This window comes from Danio aesculapii, chromosome 12, assembly GCF_903798145.1.
Source record: "Danio aesculapii chromosome 12, fDanAes4.1, whole genome shotgun sequence".
NCBI classification, from domain to species: domain Eukaryota; kingdom Metazoa; phylum Chordata; class Actinopteri; order Cypriniformes; family Danionidae; genus Danio; species Danio aesculapii.
The window spans coordinates 14,466,695-14,493,200 of NC_079446.1; the positions used below are offsets into that span (position 1 = coordinate 14,466,695).

A 26,506-nucleotide genomic window follows, 5' to 3' on the forward strand; every position below is an offset into this window, starting at 1 on the left:
TGGTTTGAAATCCTTTATTAAGACCATGATGCATTTTCATTTCATTTAGTCCAAAATGTGAAGCACTTGTGACCTTTCTTATTAAATCCTTGTGCACATTTAATGTCAGTCTTCGTCAGAGCTGCTGTTCTCTTCAGGCTCAGATACGTCAGCGATGGGAAACCTCAAGATGGCCGCCACTCCACTCAGCTGATTCAACTCTGAGGAGACAAAACTATGTCAGTAATGATAATTGAAAGAACTTTCTGAAACTATACTCTGAATAAGGAACTTACGTTCTCCAGACACGTGCAGGCTTGAGAATATTCTTAATCAGAAGGAAAAAATAAATGTTATCATAACTCACATTTTACAAAACGGAAAGAATACAAAATTGACCCGTCTCGACCGAAAAAGGCATATGTGAATACCTGACAGTTCCTCCATTTTCTTTCACGTTGTCCACAAGTCGAACATACCGGCCACGGGTGGCAACATCTTGATGTCTGTCATGAAGAAAACAAATAAAACATAGATATTTTTCTATTTTAAATACTAGACATACACTCACTGGCCATTTTATTAGGTACACCTTACTAGTACAGGGTTGGACCCCTGTTTGGCTGCAGAACTGCCTTAATGCTTCATGGCATAGATTCAACAAGGTACTGAAAATATTCCTCAGAGATTTTGGTCCATATTGACATGATACATCACGCAGTTGCTCATCTTGCGAATCTCCCATTCCACCACATCCCAAAGGTGCTCTATTGGATTGAAATCTGGTGATTGTGGTGGTCATTTGAGTACAGTGGACTCGTCATGTTCAAGAAACCAGTCTGAGATGATTTACGCTTTATGACATGGCACGTTATCCAGCTGGAAGTAGCCATCAGAAAATGGGTACACTGTGGTCATAAAGGGATGGACATGACAATACTTAGGTAGGCTGTGGCATTGACACATTGCTCAATTGGTACTAATGGGCCAAAAGTGTGCCAAGAAAATATCCCCCACATCATTACACCACCACCACCAGCCTGAACCGTTGATACAAGGATGGATGGATCCATGCTTTCATGTCATTGAGGCCAAATTCTGACCCTACCATCCGAATGTTGCAGCAGAAATCGAGACTCATCAGACCACGCAAGGTTTTTCCTATCATATATTGTCCAATTTCGGTGAGCCTATGGGAATTGTAGCCTCAGTTTCCTGTTCTTAGCTGACAGGAGTGGCATCCGGTGTGGTCTTCGGCTGCTGTAGCCATCCACCACAAGGTTCGATGTGTTGTGCATTCAGAGATGCTGCATACCTCGGTTGTAATGAGTGGTTATTTGAGTTACTGTTGCCTTTCTGTCAGCCCGAACCTAAGGTCACATATACGGTATTCAGTTTCTGAATGGTTTAGGCACAAGCCAACAGTTTTGGGACGCTGTCTGAGCCTTACATCATCATTTTTTTTATTATGCATGGTAATATCGGATACCGAGGTAAATTAGGGAGGAGGTTTGATGGTATCAAAATTTGGACTGCCGTCCCCTGGATATTTTATCTTTTTCGGACTATTCTCTGTATACCCTGATGGTTGTGCTTGAAAGTCCCAGTAGATAAGCAGTTTCTGAAATAATCAGACCAGCCCATCTGGCACTAACAACCATGTCACATTCAAAGTCACTTCAATCACCTTTTGACTATTTATAGGCTTTTTGTTCGTTTACTCTGTACAGTAAAGTTACATTTATTAACATCAGTTAATTTAACTAAAGTCAATGCAATGACAACTACAAATGCATTTATTCATCTCAGGTGATTAATCTTAGTTTAAACTAAGAAATTAAAATGAGAAATTCTAGTTTTATTAAATGAAGTTAATAACTAATTAAGTTATGTTATGTTGTATTTTTTATTAACTTTAACATATAACTACTGTATAATATGGCTATTTCTTATTGTTGATTATAATGCATTACCTAATGTTTACCAGTAAGACTTAAAGTGTTACCTATAGTACTTTATCATCCTTTTGCAATGGAATATAAGTATGTATATACAATAAATTAAAACACTATGTTATGTTTGGTTATTATACCTTTTAACGTGGTTGCGATAAGAATTGTAACATACAGTGATAATATAATATACTATGATAAATGCTTCAGCAATTAATTGCAAATTCACCCACCATAGTTCACCTAAAAAAGAACGTTTACTCTCTATTTACTCACCCTCAAGTGGTAAAAAAATCTGTAACCATTGAAAAAGGAATACTATGGAAGTCAATGATTACAGATTTTCAGTTTTCTTCCAAATTTCTTCTTTTGTCTACCCAAACAGATTTGAAACTACTTGAGGGCGAGTAAACAGAGAGTACGTTTTCATTTTTGGGTGAACTATCCCTTTAAGTATACAATAAAAGAGACAATTCAAATAAAAACAGAACATTAAATAAGAATTTTTAAAAGTACCTGAATAGTGTGTCACTGATCAGCAGGATATCAACGGCTAAAGCTTCACTTGCTCTTTCCACATGAGCCAATCTGTAGAGAACCAAAATGAATGCAAATGTTTCATAAATAATAAGTTACACTCAATTAAGAAGACACAAAAGTTTTTATACTCAGTAAGGTTGTGTGTACTCATTTAAATGATAGACTGTGATCACCCGTAGAAAGCTCGATCAGGCTCCTGTTGAAGCATCTTGTAAAAGTCTTCCAAAGCCTTGACCTCTCCAGCTGCCTAATACAGTAAACAAACATCACACAGCAGTAAACCCCACACTGTGCTTGCAGAATGCCAGAAGCTATATTTGCAATTGTACACACTAAACCTAGTCACCTTGGTGTCAGATAATCGAGCCGTGACTGCTGGATCACACAGCACTTCTGTAAAAGCAAAAACCTCAAATTGAAACTATGAAATCTGTTTTTAAAAATAAACTTTAAACAGATTTTTTAAATGGAAAAACAAATAAACATATGTAGGTAAATTCACTTAAATTGTATTTCTTAATAAAGATAATATTTAAAATCCACGTGAACTGGAAGTTGCTGAGACTTCGGTATGCTGATGCACTCAAAATTAATGAAAATAATATTAAAGTAGGGTTTTTTTTTTTGCACATCATTCCCTCATAGCAAACTAACGGTACAGGTATTGCACACTGATGCCTCATTCACACTAGCAGCGATTTTGTAGCTGCCCGTCACTCTGGGTCACTCTTTGTAGGTCTACGGCATGGAGAATACAACTGGCCTCTGAGCGAGCTGAGAGAAGATCACGTGAGCTCTATTGGTCCTCCTACTGGCTGTTGCTCAAGAAAGTCACTCTTCATTTGCATAAAATTGAAGGATTCTTAACTTTGTCACGTCGCTAGACACTCCCACCTGGTCGCCAACAGTCACTGTCACTTGCGTAGATGGAGGACACCAGAAGTCGCTCAACTCTCCGTTCAAATGAACAGTTGCTGGTCGCTTACGTAGATACGTAGATACTGTACAAGTGAAAAGCTAAATACAGAATGCCGTCATTTGAGGTATAGATAACTTTATGACAAACACAGTGCATGAAATAAAGACAGAATGTGGCAGACAGTTTAGAACCCCTATATGCTGGATTCAGTGACTGGCGCACATCTGCCCTTCTGTTGTTTGGTGTGTGTGTCCATACATTTGACGTATTGCCCATAGGCATTATAATAGAAGAATGGTCCGTTTTCAGTCTGTTGCTTCAACACATCAATGTGGCTGCCATCTATTACAATGTCTAAGCGTACTGCCAGTTTCTGTTCAGGATCTGTTTACATACGTCAGGGGTCAGGAACCTTTTTTCAGCAAAGAGCCAGTTCAGATTTTTCAAATGCATTTTTAAAGAGCCACATGGGGTGTGTGTGTATAACAAAACCGTTATTTATTTATAAACAAAACCTTTATTTCTGTCCATGCACGACTCAAAAATTAACAAATATGACGCATCATAATGTATGAAGAATGACCAATTTACATCTTTTTTTTTTTTTCTTTTTGCCATCGCCATTTATGAATTTACGTAGGTACCAAAGAAATGCAAGTTACCATAGAAGTGTACCATAGAAATGTAAGAAATATAACTTGCCCTTTATTGTTGTCGCAATTCAAGTTAAACCACAGCACCACATATGCACATTGGTTGAAAATATTTTATTGTAAACAGAGATCTTATTCATTTTGCAGTAGAAAATACAATATAAATGGAATTGTAATCGTATTTTCAATAGGAAACTGATTTCTACACTCTCAGAAAAACGCAAGCTGTCACTGGGGTGGTGCCTTTTCAAAAGGTACAAATTTGTACCCTAAAGGTTCATGTTAATACCTCAAGGGTACATATTAGTACCTAAAAAGTACAAAATTGTTCCTCTAAAAATTTGTAGGTACTAATATATACTTTATGCAGCTTGCGTACCTTTACTTCTGAGAGTGTATAACAGTTATATAACAGTTTTTGAAGAGAGACAGCTGGAGAGCCACATATTTTTGGTCAAAGAGCCACATGTGGTTCCCGAGCTATAGGTTCTCTACCCCTGACGTATGTGAATGTGTGAAGTATTACAAGCAATGTATCAAAATTTCCTGAAATAAACTTTGCATTTCGGGATAATCCAGTGTATCTCTTTAATAATGAGCTGATCTCTCCTTTCTCTCTATGCAGTGTTAGATAAACACAATATGCAACCTATTCCTCTTTCTTTTTCTACTTTGAAAAAGAAAGAGAAGAACAAAGTATGACTGCTTGAACTGACTTCGAAATGTTTAAAATTTTTTCGTAATGTATGAATTAATATTAATCGGAAAAGGTTTGTTTACATGACAAATTTTTGGCTAATGAATACGAAAATAACACATACAAAAATTTCGGACTTCAGTGTGCAAAGATCTTTAGAGAAGATATTAATATGTAGCTGCTATGAAGACCTCCAAGTTGACGTCAACTGAAGGACCGCAACTCCAAAAGCGAAAGCAAAGGGTCAAACTTTTCATTTTTTAGTGTATTAACTTGCACAGATTAATGATTCACCTTAAGAATAATAACGTGAGCTAGCAAAATAAATACATTTTCATTTCACGCAGATTTTAATAATTTGTATGTTATTTCAATATAATGAAAACTGAATATACCTTTGAGAGAATACTTGTGTCCGGATGAGGAATGAACCACCATGAACTTGGATCTGTTCTCCAAAAGAAGTTTGCAGTCTTGTCGCACAGCCTCTTTAAAGAGGTACAAGATGAACTGGTCTTTTACAAAGCCTGGACTGGCCACCAGAATACACTTCACCACTGAAAAACACAAATACAGCCAAATGTTCCTGTTTGTTTGTCTAGTTTCCTTCTTTATTAGGGGTGTAACAAATCACGGTTGATCCATGATTCATATGGATCACAACCCACGATTCGGAACACACGTGACCTGCAAATTAAAAAAATTTTTTTACTTATAGATTAATCCTAATTTTGCAACGATCACAGAGAGATCCCTTCCGGAGTCATTCAAATCACATGTATGAAAGCATTCAGGCTTTCCTTTAAAATCTAACAATGACGGAAGAAGTTGTGGTGGGTTTCTTAGAAGGTGCTGGTTATTCATTTGTGGGTTATTAAAGGTGTTTTCTGTTACTACTTGTTTAGTCTACATTAATGCATTCAGTGTAAGCTACGGGATTAATCATTAAAAGATCAACATCCACGCAACATAAATTATAAATGATGGTGATTTGCTTATTTTTATTAATCCTTCAAATCATTGCGTTTAAATCTGTGTTTGAAAAACACAAAAATCAAGAAAGGGATTCTGTCTTTAGCCTTTTGAGTCAGTTATGAAGTTACAAACAGTCAAATAACAGAAATACTGGGATAAGTTTAGATAAAGATTAAAAACTGAATAATTTTTCAAAACATGGTTTAATGAGTGAATCATTTATTGAAAACGAGACTAAAAATAAATATGGGTTGTACAAATTATAATGTTGGATTTATACATTTAGCGGTATCAGCAACAGTAGTAGTAACAGTGAATTTTTCATTTATCGTGAATTTATTTTTATTCGGCTGATTATTTCTTCATTTTATTTTTAATATTTTATGTTTTGTAATAAATTGAATAAATTCTCCCTTTGTAATAAATTCTCCCCTCTTTGGCTGATGCGAAAAACGGTCCGATCTGTGACTAAAAAAACGTAATGTGATGTGATGCGAATCGTGAGATTTGTAACCCGTTACACCACTAATCTTCATTATTTAATATTAATAATAATACCATCAAAGTTGAAGTGTCTCAGAATGCCCTGCATTACAGCCTCATAAAATCGCTCTAATGCCTGGAAGAGAACACAGTGTTAGTATACAGAAAGCATCTTATTTTGACATACGCAAATACTAAGTAACATCTACTTGTTACAAGAACTGTTTTATGAAAGCAAGTATATATAACATCTTATTGATTTAAGAAAACTTGGATAAAGATCATAATAATGCAGTAGCATTAACAGAGTAAGGAGGTCTGTGAGTAAGGTTATAAATATTTGAAAAAACTAAAATATTGAGCAATGAGGACCCTTCATTGCTGTGGTTTAGATCTGTTGAATAAAAAGGTCAAATCTGACTACCAATGTGACTGGATTGGATAAAGTGAGAATAATGATTTTTTCTGCTTAAAATCAAAATTTAGATTTCCTCACGATTCTGTAGATGTAAAATAAAGGGTAATATGAGTAGGCTATTATTATTGTTAATTCTCAAACATATGGTAAAAATGTAATAATATTAGGCCTATGTGTAGGTCTACTGTTGGTTAAAATGCTTAATTTTTTAGTTTATACCTGGGGAATGATGGACTTGAATAGACATCAAATATGTCCTGGTTGTTAATTTACAGTAAAATGATGACATCAGAATATAACTATTCTTAATTCCAAAGTTAAGTTATTATGTTTGAGACATGTGCTTGTCATTTGTCATTGACAACATTATTAGACCATTTTTTCCACTGGAAAAATGAAATATTTGTCATTATCAGATTCCCTCTTGCATTATATTCAACATTATATTGGCTAGAGTAGTTATACAGACCCAGTGAACATTTATTTATATATACAACACTGCGTTAGATATGAAAGAAAAAACATATCAAATGCTGCTTGTCGTAATCACAATTCTAAAATGCAATACGGTCATTTAAATGTGCGCGCTTTCGGTTTCACTTTCACTGCCGAGTGCCCTCATGTTATGACTGCAGTCACTTTAAGGAAAGAAAACAAAACATACATGCAAATCATATCTCCCGCACGGCTCCCAAACGGTTGCTCTGTGCAACAAACTGAACGTTATTTACAACCTTCATACCTGTTATTCACAGCCTAAGCAGGTTCTGTTCACATAAGTAGACATCATTGGCGGGCACGTGCTAGTCCTCTCGATAGTAAACAAACAGTGCGTCAGCTCAAGCGTGAATTTGCGGTTGCGAATACATCATTACATTAAGACGGAAATGACATTTTGGGGTAAATTATACCTTATAGATGCAGTATGTGACACTTAACACCATTTAGAGGTGTCCATGTTGCTGAGTAACATTACGACCGCCTTTACGCTTCTCTCCTGACCTTGAAAATATAATTGGCTGAATGGTAGAAAAGCTGAATTAAGATCATGCTTAGGGTCGAAACGAGATCGCAATCTTTTTCCGATTAATCATGCAGCCCTACCTGACGGGGAGAAAAAAAACTTCCACAAAAATTATGAAATAAATAAAAACTATTTATGACACAAAAATAGAAGTTTGGTTTACCTTGTCATGTTGTGTGCAACTGCCTTTCCTCTTGCGAGGGATGGTGACCTCAACCTTTGCCCTTAGTAAGGTCATGGCTGGAGTCACAAGAACCAGATTGGCCAGACCTTCCTGCATCACGACAGCGGCCACATCTGCTTTCTGAGCAGGATCACATGCCTGCTCTGTTGATGAAAGAAAGGCAAGTTTAGAAAATATTAAAGCACTGTGTTAATTAAATTTTCTTCATGTTAACAAAGGATTTAAAAGAATCATTAAAGGGTTAGTTCAACCAAAAAAAAACTATGAAATGACTGTTCACCAATGTTTCCTCCTTCTCGTCCAAGTACGCATTTCATACAGGCAGTATGATGTATTGGCATTAGAGTAACAAGCATTTGGAACCAAAAGTAAATAATGGGTAAATTTAAATTTTTGGGTGAACTATGCCTTTATGTAATAGGTCTCAAACTCAATAACTAGAGGGCTGCAGTTCTGCACAGTTTTGCTCAAAGTCTAATCAAACACAGCTGATCTAGTAGTGTCTGGTAGTCTTGTACACATTGATTAGTTAGATCAGCTGTATTTGATTAAGGTTGGAGCAAAACTGTGCAGAGCTGCAGCCCTCCAGGAATTGAGTTGGAGACCTATGATTTAAGTAAATGTAAAAAGCCAGGACAAATTGTTTTTATAGCTTGATAGAGCTGATCGCTATGCATTTTTATGTGCCACTAAATATTTTAACATAATTTTTTTTAACAAAATAGTTCTACTTTTTATTTATTGAAATTTTCGCAAAGTACACAAAATTAATTCAGTCAGAAAATGCAGCAAAAACACACCAACACATTACCAATTCTGTCCAACACCACGCTGTCCCAGACTTTTTTGGCGAGGGTGAACTTCCTGTTGAGCTCCAGCTCTATGGTATGATAGGCACCCATCTACATATGACACAATAGATGCAACATGTCTCATTTTATAGCAACATTCACATTTCTACTATAACAACACAAGGAGAGTGAGGGTGAATATTGACTATAAATATATTTTCTCAGTTATTTAATACAAATATTATTTTTTGCCAAAATTAATTAGATTTTTCACAATTCATTTGTGCACTCCCTGAGAAAATAATAAATAATTCCTGGAAAAATGACACTTATTTCAGACAGAATCAGACAAAAAATGTCTGCAATAAGCATCCAAAACCTGATCATAAATATTAATATTATTATTAAATCATATATTTAGGTTGTAAGTTTAATTTAAAACTTAAACGACTAAATAAAACGACATCTAAAACTAAATAAAACGAGGACTAAGTGTACAACAACAAAAGATTGTGCCATTGCAAAATAAAGAAAACAAACAGGGTGACATTTCTGCATTTCCAGTTCCCATTATTAACTTTGAAAACAATTTTGGATAAGAATAGAGTATATATTACCTAGGCTGTCTGTAATTTTCAAGTTTAAGTCGACCATTGTTAATTTATGTGTTTTTTTAGGTTGGACAAAGAGTGGATTGCAATGTGGCACATTATTGACAGTATGATTGTTCAGGACTGCAATCAAATGCTGGGAGAGCTAAAGTTAAATATAAAGCCATGAAGACAATTCTAAATGCATACTGACCTTCACATACTGGTTCTCCTGGATGTTTGTTCCTTTGACTCTAAGCTGGCATGCTTGGGAATCAAAGTCTATGGTCTCCACACATAAAGTCAATGTGGTGCGCACACGTGAGCTGCCCACACTGCCCGTGGAAGACTCTGTCTGCACTTTCCTGTTTGTGACATCAGAATGTTTTTAAGTTAACAAGCGAAATCTCTGATATTAAATGTGCTAAACCAAAACAAAACATGTCAGTGTGTTAAAATGTAGACAGACCTGATGGTTGAAGCTCTGAGGCTGTCGCCCACCTGCAGTAGGTTGTATGTGTGCCACATATCCTCTGCTTCGTCAGGTATTAGTGTCACCTGACTAAAAACATAAAAGAAAGAAGAAATTACAACCAGTAGTTGGTCTGACTGAAGAGGGAAATTCTGAAATCCTAAACACTGGTTGTGAAACTCAAAGGAAAACTAATTAAATCTAATGGTATCATAAATGTATATATGTGTGTATTATACTCTATATAGATATATTAGTACATATAGATGCTTACAGAAGTGTATAATAACTATTTATTCTAATTTAACAGACTACTGTAATTTAATAAAAGAAACAAACTCTGACACAAACAGTTGTTTTGCCCATTTCTGCCAATATTGTTTAGAAAAAAAATAAACTTTTGAACTGTGTGATGTTAAACCCCATCTAGAGCACAAGCAGCATGCTTTCAGATTTAGTCATTTTTGTTAAATCACAAGAATGTATTATTTTATTTTATTACTAAAACTATTATTAGTGTAATAGTACAAAGAGCTGGAAATGATGAACCATAACGTTAAGTAGATTTAACTATTATTATTATTATTATTATTATTATTATTATGGTGGCTTGAAAAGCCAGCATACTGTTATCTATCTTAAACTTATTAGGCTGGCTTGTGCAGCAAGCCAGACTACTGTTATCCTATTTAAACTTATTATGGTGGCTTGAAAAGCCAGCATACTGTTATCTATCTTAAACTTATTAGGCTGGCTTGTGCAGCAAGCCAGACTACTGTTATCCTATTTAAACTTATTATTATTATTTTTTTTTTTTTTTTTATTATTCTTCTTCTGAGACTAAATTTCTAACTCTATCTCCTCCTAGAGCTTTCAAGCTATGACCACCAAACTCGCACCAGACCTCCGAACTATTCGGACTCGGATTGCTATATCTCCTCAGACTGATCCGACTTTCGGTTTTCCGAAAAACGTCCCGGGACCACCGAAAAAATCCCATAGGCTTAACATGGGGTCAAACTTTGTGACCTCATAACTCTGCGTCAGAATGTCACACGGACTTCTAACTGGGCTCATTTAACTCAGACTACCTAACTGCCAATAACTGATGAGCTTTAAACTTTCTAGCCACGCCCTAGCAACCACCTTTGGACCCTAGAAACTGTCCCATAGACTTCCATTGCAAATGATGCTCATTGACTTTACATTGGATCAAACTTTGTGAGCTCATAACTCTGCATCAGACTGTCATAAAGACTAATGGCTGAGCTCATTTAACTCAGTCTAGCCAGCAGCCAATCACTGATGGCCTTTTAACTTTCTAGCCACACCCTAACAACCAGATACTGCACCCTAGCAACTGTCCCATAGACTGCCATTATAGAGGCCCAGATTGATATCGTCCTGCTGCAGTGTTATAGAGACATGGGGGTTGTTTTTAACTGTTCATACTGGCAAGAAGCTTTGATACATCATCAGTCTAAGCTGTCAATCAACTCCATAGCAACAAAACAGACTAACCTAGCAACGATATAACAGCAGCTGTATCTCAGTATCAGAACATCGTAGAGAAGCGGGGGTTGGCTTATTTGACTCATGCTAGCACACCATAAATCCTGTATGGTTCACATGCTAGCAATGACTAGCAACATGCTAATTCATGCTAGAATCATGCTAGTAACATGCTAATCCATGCTAGAATCTTGCTAGTAACATGCTAATTCATGCTGGAATCATGCTAGTAACATGCTAATTCATGCTAGAATCATGCTAGTAACATGCTAATTCATGCTAGAATCATGCTAGTAACATGCTAATTCATGCTGGAATCATGCTAGTAACATGCTAATTCATGCTAGAATCATGCTAGTAACATGCTAATTCATGCTAGAATCATGCTAATAACATGCTAATTCATGCTAGAATCATGCTAATAACATGCTAATTCATGCTAGAATCATGCTAATAACATGCTAATTCATGCTAGAATCTTGCTAGTAACATGCTAATTCATGCTAGAATCATGCTAGTAACATGCTAATTTATGCTAGAATCATGCTAGTAACATGCTAATTCATGCTAGAATCATGCTAGTAACATGCTAATTTATGCTAGAATCATGCTAGTAACATGCTAATTCATGCTAGAATCATGCTAGTAACATGCTAATTCATGCTAGAATCATGCTAGTAACATGCTAGTTCATGCTAGAATCATGCTAGTAACATGCTAATTCATGCTAGAATCATGCTAGTAACATGCTAAATCATGCTAGAATCATGCTAGTAACATGCTAATTCATGCTAGAACGATGCTAATTCATGCTAGAATCATGCTAGTAACATGCTAATTTATGCTAGAATCATGCTAATAACATGGTAATTCATGCTAGAATCATGCTAATAACATGCTAATTCATGCTAGAATCATGCTAGTAACATGCTAATTCATGCTAGAATCATGCTAGTAACATGCTAATTTATGCTAGAATCATGCTAGTAACATGCTAATTCATGCTAGAATCATGCTAGTAACATGCTAATTTATGCTAGAATCATGCTAGTAACATGCTAATTCATGCTAGAATCATGCTAGTAACATGCTAATTCATGCTAGAATCATGCTAGTAACATGCTAGTTCATGCTAGAATCATGCTAATTCATGCTAGAATCATGCTAGTAACATGCTAAATCATGCTAGAATCATGCTAGTAACATGCTAATTCATGCTAGAACGATGCTAATTCATGCTAGAATCATGCTAGTAACATGCTAATTTATGCTAGAATCATGCTAATAACATGGTAATTCATGCTAGAATCATGCTAATTACATGCTAATTCATGCTAGAATCATGCTAGTAACATGCTAATTCATGCTAGAATCATGCTAGCAATATGCTAATTCATGTTAGAATCATGCTAGTAACATGCTAATTCATGCTAGAATCATGCTAGTAACATGCTAATTCATGCTAGAATGATACTAGTAACATGCTAGTTCATGCTAGAATCATGCTAGTAACATGCTAATTCATGCTAGAATCATGCTAATAACATGCTAATTCATAGTAGAATCATGCTAATGACATGCTAATTGTTCTATCTATCTATCTATCTATCTATCTATCTATCTATCTATCTATCTATCTATCTATCTATCTATCTATCTATCTATCTATCTTTTCGTACTTTTTAAAACTACTTTAAACTAAATAAACTATTACCAACAGACTTTCACAAGCCAGCCTCAAAGTTTGTCCTCAAACTTTAATAATCTAGTTATGGTGGCTTGAAAAGCCAGCATACTGTTATCTATCTTAAACTTATTATTATTCTTCTTCTTCTTCTTCTTCTTCTTCTTCTTCTTATTCTTCTGAGACTCATTTCTAAGTGTATCTCCTCCTAGGCCTTTCAAGCTACATACTTCAAACTTTCGTCAAACCTTCAAACTGGTCTGACTCGGGTTGCTATATCTTTTCTAACTGATCCGACCTTGGGTTTTCCGAAAAACGACCCAGAAAAATCCCAAAAGTCCCATTGACTTAACATTGGGTCAAACTTTGTGAGCTCATAACTCTGCATCAGACTGTCCTACAGACTTCTAACTGGACTCATTTAACTCAGTCTAGCCAGCAGCCAATAACTGATGACTTTTTAACTTACTAGCCACTCCCTAGCAACCACTTACAGCACCCTAGCAACTGTCCCATAGACTTCCATTGTAAAAGACTCCCATTGACTTAACATTGGATCAACCTTTGTGAGCTCATAACTCTGCATCAGACTGTCCTACAGACTAGAGTCTGGCCTCATTCAACTCAGTCTAGCCAGCAGCCAATCACTGATTACCTTTAAACTTACTAGCCACTCCCTAGCAACCAATTTCAGCACCCTAGCAACTGTCCCAGAGACTGTGACTAGCTATTCTAACACACGCTAACAGTTTTAACATCCTACTGACATGCTAATCTTGCTAGAAAGGTGCTAGCAACACGATAGTGACATGCTAGTCATGCTAGTAACATGCTAATTCATGCTAGAATCATGCTAACAACATGCTAATTCATGCTAGAATCATGCTAATAACATGCTAATTCATGCTAGAATCATGCTAGTAACATGCTAATTCATGCTAGAATCATGCTAGTAACATGCTAATTCATGCTAGAAACATGCTAGTAACATGCTAATTCATGCTAGAATCATGCTAGTAACATGCTAATTCATGCTAGAAACATGCTAATTCATGCTAGAAACATGCTAGTAACATGCTAATCCATGCTAGAATCATGCTAGTAACATGCTAATTCATGCTAGAATCATGCTAGTAAAATGCTAATTCATGCTAGAATCATGCTAGTAACATGCTAATTCATGCTAGAATCATGCTAGTAACATGCTAATTCATTCTAGAATCATGCTAGTAACATGCTAATTCATGCTAGAAACATGCTAGTAACGTGCTAATTCATGCTAGAATCATGCTAGTAACATGCTAATTCATGCTAGAATCATGCTAATAACATGCTAATTCATGCTAGAAACATGCTAATTCATGCTAGAATCATGCTAATAACATGCTAATTCATGCTAGAAACATGCTAGTAACATGCTAATTCATGCTAGAAACATGCTAGTAACATGCTAATTCATGCTAGAATCATGCTAGTAACATGCTAATTCATGCTAGAATCATGCTAATAACATGCTAATTCATGCTAGAAACATGCTAATTCATGCTAGAATCATGCTAGTTACATGCTAATCAATGCTAGAAACATGCTAGTAACATGCTAATTCATGCTAGAATCATGCTAGTAACATGCTAATTCATGCTAGAATCATGCTAGTAACATGCTAATTCGTGCTAGAATCATGCTAGTTACATGCTAATCCATGCTAGAATCATGCTAGTAACATGCTAATTCATGCTAGAATCATGCTAGTAACATGCTAATTCATGCTAGAATCATGCTAGTAACATGCTAATTCATGCAAGAATCATGCTAGTAACATGCTAATTCATGCTAGAATGATGCTAATAACATGCTAATTCATGCTAGAAACATGCTAATTCATGCTAGAATCATGCTAATAACATGCTAGCAACATGCTAATTCATGCTAGAAACATGCTAGTAACATGCTAATTCATGCTAGAATCATGCTAGTAACATGCTAATTCATGCTAGAAACATGCTAGTAACATGCGAACTCATGCTAGAAACATGCTAGAAACATGCTAATTCATGCTAGAATCATGCTAATTCATGCTAGAAACATGCTAGTAACATGCTAATTCGTGCTAGAATCATGCTAGTTACATGCTAATTTATGTTAGAATCATGCTAGTTACTTGCTAATTCATGCTAGTAACATGCTAATTCAGACTCGGCTTTTCAAGCCACCATAAAGTTTGTCCTCAAACTTTAATATCTAGTTATTATTCTTCTTCTTCTTCTTCTGAGACTAATTTCTAAGTGTATCTCCTCCTAGGCCTTTCAAGCTACATACTTCAAACTTTCGTCAAACCTTCGAACTGGTCTGACTCGGGTTGCTATATCTTTTCTAACTGATCCGACCTTGGGTTTTCCGAAAAACGACCCAGAAAAATCCCAAAAGTCCCATTGACTTAACATTGGGTCAAACTTTGTGAGCTCATAACTCTGCATCAGACTGTCCTACAGACTTCTAACTGGACTCATTTAACTCAGTCTAGCCAGCAGCCAATAACTGATGACTTTTTAACTTACTAGCCACTCCCTAGCAACCACTTACAGCACCCTAGCAACTGTCCCATAGACTTCCATTGTAAAAGACTCCCATTGACTTAACATTGGATCAACCTTTGTGAGCTCATAACTCTGCATCAGACTGTCCTACAGACTAGAGTCTGGCCTCATTCAACTCAGTCTAGCCAGCAGCCAATCACTGATTACCTTTAAACTTACTAGCCACTCCCTAGCAACCAATTTCAGCACCCTAGCAACTGTCCCAGAGACTGTGACTAGCTATTCTAACACACGCTAACAGTTTTAACATCCTACTGACATGCTAATCTTGCTAGAAAGGTGCTAGCAACACGATAGTGACATGCTAGTCATGCTAGTAACATGCTAATTCATGCTAGAATCATGCTAACAACATGCTAATTCATGCTAGAAACAAGCTGATTCATGCTAGAATCATGCTAGTAACATGCTAGTTACATGCTAGTTAATTGTAGAATCATGCTAATTCATGCTAGAATCATGCTAACAACATGCTAATTCATGCTAGAAACAAGCTGATTCATGCTAGTAACATGCTAGTTACATGCTAATTAATGCTAGAATCATGCTAGTTACATGCTAATTACATGCTAATTCATGCTAGAAACATGCTAATTCATGCTAGAATCATGCTAACAACATGCTAATTCATGCTAGAAACATGCTAGTAACATGCTAATTCATGCTAGAAACATGCTAGTAACATGCTATAATCATGCTAGTAACATGTTAATTCATGCTAGTAACATGCTAATTCATGCTAGAATCATGCTAGTAACATGCTAATCCATGCTAGAATCATGCTAGTAACATGCTAATTCATGCTAGAATCATGCTAGTAACATGCTAATTCATGCTAGAATCATGCTAGTAACATGCTAATTCATGCTGGTAACATGCTAGTAACATGCTAATTCATGCTAGTAACATGCTAGTTACATGCTAATTAATGCTAGAATCATGCTAGTTACATGCTAATTCATGCTAGAAACATGCTAATTCATGCTAGAATCATGCTAACAACATGCTAATTCATGCTAGAAACATGCTAGTAACATGCTAATTCATGCTAGAAACATGCTAGTAACATGCTAGAATCATGCTAGTAACATGTTAATTCATGCTAGTAACATGCTAATTCATGCTAGAATCATGCTAGTAACATGCTAATCCATGCTAGAATCATGCTAGTAACATGCTAATTCATGCTAGAATCATGCTAGTAACATGCTAATTCATGCTAGAATCATGCTAGTAACATGCTAATTCATGCTGGTAACATGCTAGTAACATGCTAATTCATGCTAGAAACATGCTAGTAACATGCTAATTCATGCTAGAATCATGCTAGTAACATGCTAATTCATGCTAGAATCATGCTAATAACATGCTAATTCATGCTAGAAACATGCTAATTCATGCTAGAATCATGCTAATAACATGCTAATTCATGCTAGAAACATGCTAGTAACATGCTAATTAATGCTAGAAACATGTTAGTAACATGCTAATTCATGCTAGAATTATGCTAGTAACATGCTAATTCATGCTAGAAACATGCTAGTAACATGCTAATTCATGCTAGAATCATGCTAGTAACATGCTAATTCATGCTAGAATCATGCTAATAACATGCTAATTCATGCTAGAAACATGCTAGTAACATGCTAATTCATGCTAGAATCATGCTAGTTACATGCTAATTCATGCTAGAATCATGCTAATAACATGCTAATTCATGCTAGAATCATGCTAGCAACATGCTAATTCATGCTAGAAACATGCTAGTAACATGCTAATTCATGCTAGAATCATGCTAGTAACATGCTAATTCATGCTAGAATCATGCTAATAACATGCTAATTCATGCTAGAATCATGCTAGTAACATGCTAATTCATGCTAGAATCATGCTAATAACATGCTAATTCATGCTAGAATCATGCTAGTAACATGCTAATTCATGCTAGAAACATGCTAGTAACATGCTAATTCATGCTAGAATCATGCTAGTAACATGCTAATTCATGCTAGAATCATGCTAATAACATGCTAATTCATGCTAGAATCATGCTAATAACATGCTAATTCATGCTAGAATCATGCTAGTAACATACTAATTCATGCTAGAAACATGCTAGTAACATGCTAATTCATGCTAGAATCATGCTAGTAACATGCTAATTCATACTAGAATCATGCTAATAACATGCTAATTCATGCTAGAATCATGCTAATAACATGCTAAATCATGCTAGAAACATGCTAGAAACATGCTAGTAACATGCTAATTCATGCTAGAAACATGCTAGTAACATGCTAATTCATGCTAGAATCATGCTAGTAACATGCTAATTCATGCTAGAAACATGCTAGTAACATGCTAACTCATGCTAGAAACATGCTAGTAACATGCTAATTCATGCTAGAATCATGCTAATTCATGCTAGAATCATGCTAGTAACATGCTAATTCATGCTAGAATCATGCTAGTAACATGCTAATTCATGCTAGAATCATGCTAATAACATGCTAATTCATGCTAGAATCATGCTAGTAACATGCTAATTCATGCTAGAAACATGCTAGTAACATGCTAATTCATGCTAGAATCATGCTAGTAACATGCTAATTCATGCTAGAATCATGCTAATAACATGCTAATTCATGCTAGAATCATGCTAATAACATGCTAATTCATGCTAGAATCATGCTAGTAACATACTAATTCATGCTAGAAACATGCTAGTAACATGCTAATTCATGCTAGAATCATGCTAGTAACATGCTAATTCATACTAGAATCATGCTAATAACATGCTAATTCATGCTAGAATCATGCTAATAACATGCTAAATCATGCTAGAAACATGCTAGAAACATGCTAGTAACATGCTAATTCATGCTAGAAACATGCTAGTAACATGCTAATTCATGCTAGAATCATGCTAGTAACATGCTAATTCATGCTAGAAACATGCTAGTAACATGCTAACTCATGCTAGAAACATGCTAGTAACATGCTAATTCATGCTAGAATCATGCTAATTCATGCTAGAAACATGCTAGTAACATGCTAATTCATGCTAGAAACATGTTAGTAACATGCTAATTCATGCTAGAATCATGCTAGTTACATGCTAATTTATGTTAGAATCATGCTAGTTACTTGCTTATTCATGCTAGTAACATGCTAATTCAGACTCGGCTTTTCAAGCCACCATAAAGTTTGTCCTCAAACTTTAATATCTAGTTATTATTATTATTATTTTTTTTTATTATTATTCTTCTTCTGAGACTAAATTTCTAACTCTATCTCCTCCTAGAGCTTTCAAGCTATGACCACCAAACTCGCACCAGACCTCCGAACTATTCGGACTCGGATTGCTATATCTCCTCAGACTGATCCGACTTTCGGTTTTCCGAAAAACGTCCCGGGACCACCGAAAAAATCCCATAGGCTTAACATGGGGTCAAACTTTGTGAGCTCATAACTCTGCGTCAGAATGTCACACAGACTTCTAACTGGGCTCATTTAACTCAGACTACCTAACTGCCAATAACTGATGAGCTTTAAACTTTCTAGCCACGCCCTAGCAACCACTTTTGGACCCTAGAAACTGTCCCATAGACTTCCATTGCAAATGATGCTCATTGACTTTACATTGGATCAAACTTTGTGAGCTCATAATTCTGCATCAGACTGTCATACAGACTAATGGCTGAGCTCATTTAACTCAGTCTAGCCAGCAGCCAATCACTGATGGCCTTTTAACTTTCTAGCCACACCCTAACAACCAGATACTGCACCCTAGCAACTGTCCCATAGACTGCCATTATAGAGGCCCAGATTGATATCATCATGCTGCAGTGTTATAGAGACATGGGGGTTGTTTTTAACTGTTCATACTGGCAAGAAGCTTTGATACATCATCAGTCTAAGCTGTCAATCAACTCCATAGCAACAAAACAGACTAACCTAGCAACGATATAACAGCAGCTATATCTCAGTATCAGAACATCGTAGAGAAGCGGGGGTTGGCTTATTTGACTCATGCTAGCACACCATAAATCCTGTATGGTTCACATGCTAGCAATGACTAGCAACATGCTAATTCATGCTGGAATCATGCTAGTAACATGCTAATTCATGCTAGAATCATGCTAGTAACATGCTAATCCATGCTAGAATCTTGCTAGTAACATGCTAATTCATGCTGGAATCATGCTAGTAACATGCTAATTCATGCTAGAATCATGCTAGTAACATGCTAATTCATGCTAGAAACATGCTAGTAACATGCTAATTCATGCTGGAATCATGCTAGTAACATGCTAATTCATGCTAGAATCATGCTAGTAACATGCTAATTCATGCTAGAATCATGCTAGTAACATGCTAATTCATGCTAGAATCATGCTAGTAACATGCTAATTCATGCTAGAATCATGGTAGTAACATGCTAATTCATGCTAGAATCATGCTAGTAACATGCTAAATCATGCTAGAATCATGCTAGTAACATGCTAATTCATGCTAGAACGATGCTAATTCATGCTAGAATCATGGTAGTAACATGCTAATTCATGCTAGAATCATGCTAGTAACATGCTAATTTATGCTAGAATCATGCTAATAACATGGTAATTAATCCTAGAATCATGCTAATAACATGCTAATTCATGCTAGAATCTTGCTAGTAACATGCTATTTCATGCTAGAATCATGCTAGTAACATGCTAATTCATGCTAGAATCATGCTAGTAACATGCTAATTCATGCTAGAATCATGCTAGTAACATGCTGATTCATGCTAGAATCATGCTAGTAACATGCTAATTCATGCTAGAATCATGCTAATTCATGCTAGAATCATGCTAGTAACATGCTAATTCATGCTAGAACCATGCTAGTAACATGCTAATTCATGCTAGAATTATGCTTATTCATGCTAGAATCATGCTAGTAACATGCTGATTCATGCTAGAATCATGCTAGTAACATGCTAATTCATGCTAGAATCATGCTAGTAACATGCTAATTAATGCTAGAATCATGCTAGTAACATGCTAAATCATGCTAGAATCATGCTAGTAACATGCTAATTCATGCTAGAACGATGCTAATTCATGCAAGAATCATGCTAATAACATGCTAATTCATGCTAGAATCATGCTAGTAACATGCTAATTCATGCTAGAATCATGCTAGTAACATGCTAATTCATGCTAGAATCATGCTAGTAACATGCTAATTCATTCTAGAATCATGCTAGTAACATGCTAATTCATGCTAGAATCATGCTAGTAACGTGCTAATTCATGCTAGAATCATGCTAGTAACATGCTAATTCATGCTAGAATCATGCTAATTCATGCTAGAATCATGCTAGTAACATGCTAATTCATGCTAGAACCATGCTAGTAACATGCTAATTCATGCTAGAATCATGCTTATTCATGCTAGAATCATGCTAGTAACATGCTAAATCATGCTAGAATCATGCTAGTAACATGCAAAATTAATGCTAGAATCTTGCTAGTAACATGCTAATTCATGCTAGAATCATGCTAATTCATGCTAGAATCATGCTAGTAACATGCTAATTCATGCTAGAATCATGCTAGCAATATGCTAATTCATGTTAGAATCATGCTAGTAACATGCTAATTCATGCTAGAATCATGCTAGTAACATGCTAATTCATGCTAGAATGATACTAGTAACATGCTAGTTCATGCTAGAATCATGCTAGTAACATGCTAATTCATGCTAGAATCATGCTAATAACATGCTAATTCATAGTAGAATCATGCTAATGACATGCTAATTGTTCTATCTATCTATCTATCTATCTATCTATCTATCTATCTATCTATTTATCTATCTATCTATCTATCTATCTATCTATTTATTCACACTTTTTAAAACGGTTTTAAACTAAATAAACTATTACCGACAGACTTTCACAAGCCAGCCTCAAAGTTTGTCCTCAAACTTTAATAATCTAGTTATTATTCTTCTTCTTCTTCTTCTTCTGAGACTAATTTCTAAGTGTATCTCCTCCTAGGCCTTTCAAGCTACATACTTCAAACTTTCGTCAAACCTTCAAACTGGTCTGACTCGGGTTGCTATATCTTTTCTAACTGATCCGACCTTGGGTTTTCCGAAAAAACGACCCAGAAAAATCCCAAAAGTCCCATTGACTTAACATTGGGTCAAACTTTGTGAGCTCATAACTCTGCATCAGACTGTCCTACAGACTTCTAACTGGACTCATTTAACTCAGTCTAGCCAGCAGCCAATAACTGATGACTTTTTAACTTACTAGCCACTCCCTAGCAACCACTTACAGCACCCTAGCAACTGTCCCATAGACTTCCATTGTAAAAGACTCCCATTGACTTAACATTGGATCAACCTTTGTGAGCTCATAACTCTGCATCAGACTGTCCTACAGGCTAGAGTCTGGCCTCATTCAACTCAGTCTAGCCAGCAGCCAATCACTGATTACCTTTAAACTTACTAGCCACTCCCTAGCAACCAATTTCAGCACCCTAGCAACTGTCCCATAGACTGTGACTAGCTATTCTAACACACGCTAACAGTTTTAACATCCTACTGACATGCTAATCTTGCTAGAAAGGTGCTAGCAACACGATAGTGACATGCTAGTCATGCTAGTAACATGCTAATTCATGCTAGAATCATGCTAACAACATGCTAATTCATGCTAGAAACAAGCTGATTCATGCTAGAATCATGCTAGTAACATGCTAGTTACATGCTAATTAATGCTAGAATCATGCTAGTTACATGCTAATTCATGCTAGAATCATGCTAACAACATGCTAATTCATTCTAGAAACATGCTAGTAACATGCTAATTCATGCTAGAAACATGCTAGTAACATGCTAGAATCATGCTAGTAACATGCTAATTCATGCTAGTAACATGCTAATTCATGCTAGAATCATGCTAGTAACATGCTAATCCATGCTAGAATCATGCTAGTAACATGCTAATACATGCTAGAATCATGCTAGTAACATGCTAATTCATGCTAGAATCATGCTAGTAACATGCTAATTCATGCTAGAATCATGCTAGTAACATGCTAGTTACATGCTAATTCATGCTAGAAACATGGTAGTAACATGCTATAATCATGCTAGTAACATGCTAATTCATGCTAGTAACATGCTAATTCATGCTGGAATCATGCTAGTAACATGCTAATCCATGCTAGAATCATGCTAGTAACATGCTAATACATGCTAGAATCATGCTAGTAACATGCTAATTCATGCTAGAATCATGCTAGTAACATGCTAATTCATGCTAGAATCATGCTAGTAACATGCTAATTCATGCTAGAAACATGCTAGTAACATGCTAAGTCATGCTAGAATCATGCTAGTAACATGTTAATTCATGCTAGAATCATGCTAATAACATGCTAATTCATGCTAGAAACATGCTAATTCATGGTAGAATCATGCTAATAACATGCTAATTCATGCTAGAAACATGCTAGTAACATGCTAATTAATGTTAGAAACATGCTAGTAACATGCTAATTCATGCTAAAATCATGCTAGTAACATGCTAATTCATGCTAATAACATGCTAATTCATGCTAGAATCATGCTAGTAACATGCTAATTCATGCTAGAAACATGCTAGTAACATGCTAATTCATGCTAGAATCATGCTAGTAACATGCTAATTCATGCTAGAATCATGCTAGTAACATGCTAACTCATGCTAGAATCATGCTAGTAACATGCTAATTAATGCTAGAATCATGCTAGTAACATGCTAATTCATGCTAGAAACATGCTAGTAACATGCTAATTCATGCTAGAATCATGCTAGTAACATGCTAATTCATGCTAGAATCATGCTAATAACATGCTAATTCATGCTAGAATCATGCTAATAACATGCTAATTCATGCTAGAATCATGCTAGTAACATGCTAATTCATGCTAGAAACATGCTAGTAACATGCTAATTCATGCTAGAATCATGCTAGTAACATGCTAATTCATGCTAATAACATGCTAATTCATGCTAGAATCATGCTAATTCATGCTAGAATCATGCTAATAACATGCTAAATCATGCTAGAAACATGCTAGTAACATGCTAATTCATGCTAGAATCATGCTAGTAACATGCTAATTCATGCTAGAAACATGCTAGTAACATGCTAACTCATGCTAGAAACATGCTAGTAACATGCTAATTCATGCTAGAATTATGCTAATTCATGCTAGAAACATGCTAGTAACATGCTAATTCATGCTAGAATCATGCTAGTTACATGCTAATTTATGTTAGAATCATGCTAGTTACTTGCTAATTCATGCTAGTAACATGCTAATTCAGACTCGGCTTTTCAAGCCACCATAAAGTTTGTCCTCAAACTTTAATATCTAGTTAATATTATTATTATTATTATTATTATTATTATTATAAGTAGAAGTAATAGTAGCAGTATCCTTGTGCAAAAGAAACCCATCCTAAAATGTAAAATCTAATGTTGTTTATACTGTGAAAAACATCTACATTATCAATGGGTCTAACTTCTATCATTATTATTCGTTTTAATCTAATTTGTATTTAGATGTTTTAATCTACGTTTTTGGATGATTTATTTACTCATTTATTTGAGACCATTTCAAACCAGTTGTGTCATTGGCCCATGTACATTTCCTGCTTGCTATGAAACTATTTCATAACTGTAACAAGAGGAAATTCTGTCATAACTTAATGTTAAAACAGCCTTCATAACAGTGCTGCACGATTAACCGAAAAAGATCATGATCTCGATTCGACCCCCCACACAATCTTAAAGCAGCATCTCTACAATTCAGTTTGTTGCACAGAGCGATCGTTTGGGAGCTGCATAGGAAGTACGGTGCATAGGAAGTACGGAAGAGTGACGGCAAGCCATGACATGAGCCACACTCGGCAGCGAAAATGAAACCAAAAGCACGAACATCATTTAAATGTTGATATCGCATTTTAGAGTTAGAATTACAACAAGTATTTGATATGTTTTTCTTTCATAGCGAACACAAGGTGTTGTGCATGAAAATAAATGTTTACGGGCTCACTATAACTACTATTATTATATATTATATTATATATAGCCAATTTAACATTTAATATAATGCAAGTGGGAATCTGAAAATGACAAATGTCTCATTTTACCACTTTTTTTTACCACCAAAATTATCTAATAATGTTGTCAATGACAAATGACAAGCAAATGTCTCTAACATACTAACTCAACTTCAGAATTATGAACAGTTGTATTCTGATGTCATCACTTTATTGGCATTAACGACCAGGACAAATTTAAAGTCTATTCAACTCTACACCAGTCTATACAAAATGTAGCATTTTAACCAAGAGTAGACCTACACAAATAGGCCTAATATTATTGTTGTTTTACCATATGCTTGGTAAATAACAATAATAATAGCATACTCATATTAACATTTATTTTACATCTACAGAATCATGAGAAAATGGAGCGTATTGAGCATTGAGAACCATGGAGCGTATTCTTGAAACTAAAAAATGAGCAATAAAAACGTGTGAAGCTCCAAAAGTGGACCATATTGAAATTGATTTGAATTTGGCTATTGTTGTTATCATCCATGAATTTTCAAATGTACTTTTTTTTCAACAATTGTGAAAAAGAACAATGTGTTTTCAGAACAATTGTGATGCTCTGAATTATTATTATTATTATGTTTTAATTATTTTTTATTCAAATGGCCAAATTCTGACTGAGGACTGTTATTTGACTAATAAATGACAAAAGTTTTTTACAGTTTTCATTTAAAACAGATTCCTATTTTGTTCTAATGATATATGATGTAATAAAATTGTATTATTAAAAGAATATTAATTTACATTTCTTCATTCTAAATCTTTAGGAAATATCTTTGGTATATCAAAAAGTGTGGTGACCATCCGACACTCTAATTCATGTAATTAAATGTATTTAAATATCATGCAAAAAGTTCCACTTTTTGAGGAAAAAAAACACCCCTTTTATCAGGCTGGCTACAGGTCTGTTATATAATCAAATGTTTCGGTTACATTAGTCTGTGTGTTTATCTTAAAATTATAATTTACAGTAAGCATAATATTTCATTCACTAAATTCTTTTTTCTTTCCCATTTTCCAACCAAAATTACACGGCCCCTTGTCTTCGTACAGACCCCAGTTCAAAACACAAGACTATACAAGCGCAAGCGGTCAAAGGGGGCGCTACAAGTAAGGCAAACGCATTTTTGGGGCTGTGGCAATGTGAAACAATCCTGCCAAGTTTGAAAACATAGCACTGGGTGAGCATTGAATACAGCCAGAAATTGGGTTATAATAGTTCGACAAACAAAAAAGCTCCATTATTACACCACCATTTATCATATATACAAAAGTATCTGAATATTCTATTGTATTGTCATATGATACCAGCATCGCATCATGGCACCTCAACACCACTCAACTGGTAAAGCTTATATAATGCCCAAAAGAGGTGTACACGTATACTCATGTGTTCACAAACACTCACCCGGCATTATCCTTCTCGATGTCTTTATGAACCAACTTCATGATCGACGAGGTTAACTTATTCAAAAACAAAATACATCTCTTTGATAATGAGTAATTTACTCCATTTAATAGTCTGTTTTGGTGACGTTTCCGCCTCAGCAATAGCACATTCTGCCACTTTAGAATGAATCAGACGATTCGCACTGTCGCTTTCTGATCACGTCATTTGGTCGATAGATGCGTCATTACGTCATTTTTATCTATGGTTACTTCCGTGGGTTGAAAGAACGAATGCCTTTTATATTTCGAATCTTTTTTCAACGCGACATTTTCTGAATTGTTTTCAAATCTTTGCTAGTCTTCTTTGCTAGTGAAGTATGTTAACTATCCAGCCTTAGAAGATTTAACATGTCCATCATGACAAGGATTACAGCTTAAAAAAATAGCCTGTGAATCTAAGATTATACACCGCGTTTAG

At 35.4% G+C, this 26,506-nt stretch overlaps 1 protein-coding gene across 1 annotated transcript; it reads right to left on the reverse strand.

Moving 5' to 3' along the window:
- pelo (pelota mRNA surveillance and ribosome rescue factor) lies at nt 1–26,257 on the reverse strand. Its single transcript, XM_056470202.1, has 13 exons — nt 26,048–26,257; nt 9,675–9,767; nt 9,420–9,570; nt 8,636–8,726; nt 7,804–7,967; nt 6,274–6,334; nt 5,136–5,297; nt 2,818–2,864; nt 2,645–2,718; nt 2,448–2,519; nt 411–485; nt 276–307; nt 1–200 (listed from the first exon to the last, which is right to left on the reverse strand). The coding sequence occupies exons 1-13, from the start codon at nt 26,086–26,088 to the stop codon at nt 106–108; spliced, it is 1,158 nt and encodes a 385-aa protein (XP_056326177.1). The 5' UTR covers nt 26,089–26,257; the 3' UTR covers nt 1–105.
- Nucleotides 26,258–26,506: the final 249 nt, after the last annotated feature.

Bases quoted from the DNA above. Each gene is read 5' to 3' on its own strand.
- pelo (XM_056470202.1), bottom strand. From the start codon at position 26,088: ATGAAGTTGGTTCATAAAGACATCGAGAAGGATAATGCCGG. The intron at 8,727-9,419 runs GTCAGTATGCAT...TGTCATATGTAG, and splicing joins AGGAGAACCAGTATGTGAAG to ATGGGTGCCTATCATACCAT. The intron at 7,968-8,635 runs GTAATGTGTTGG...TTTCATCAACAG, and splicing joins CGTGGTGTTGGACAGAATTG to AGCAGGCATGTGATCCTGCT.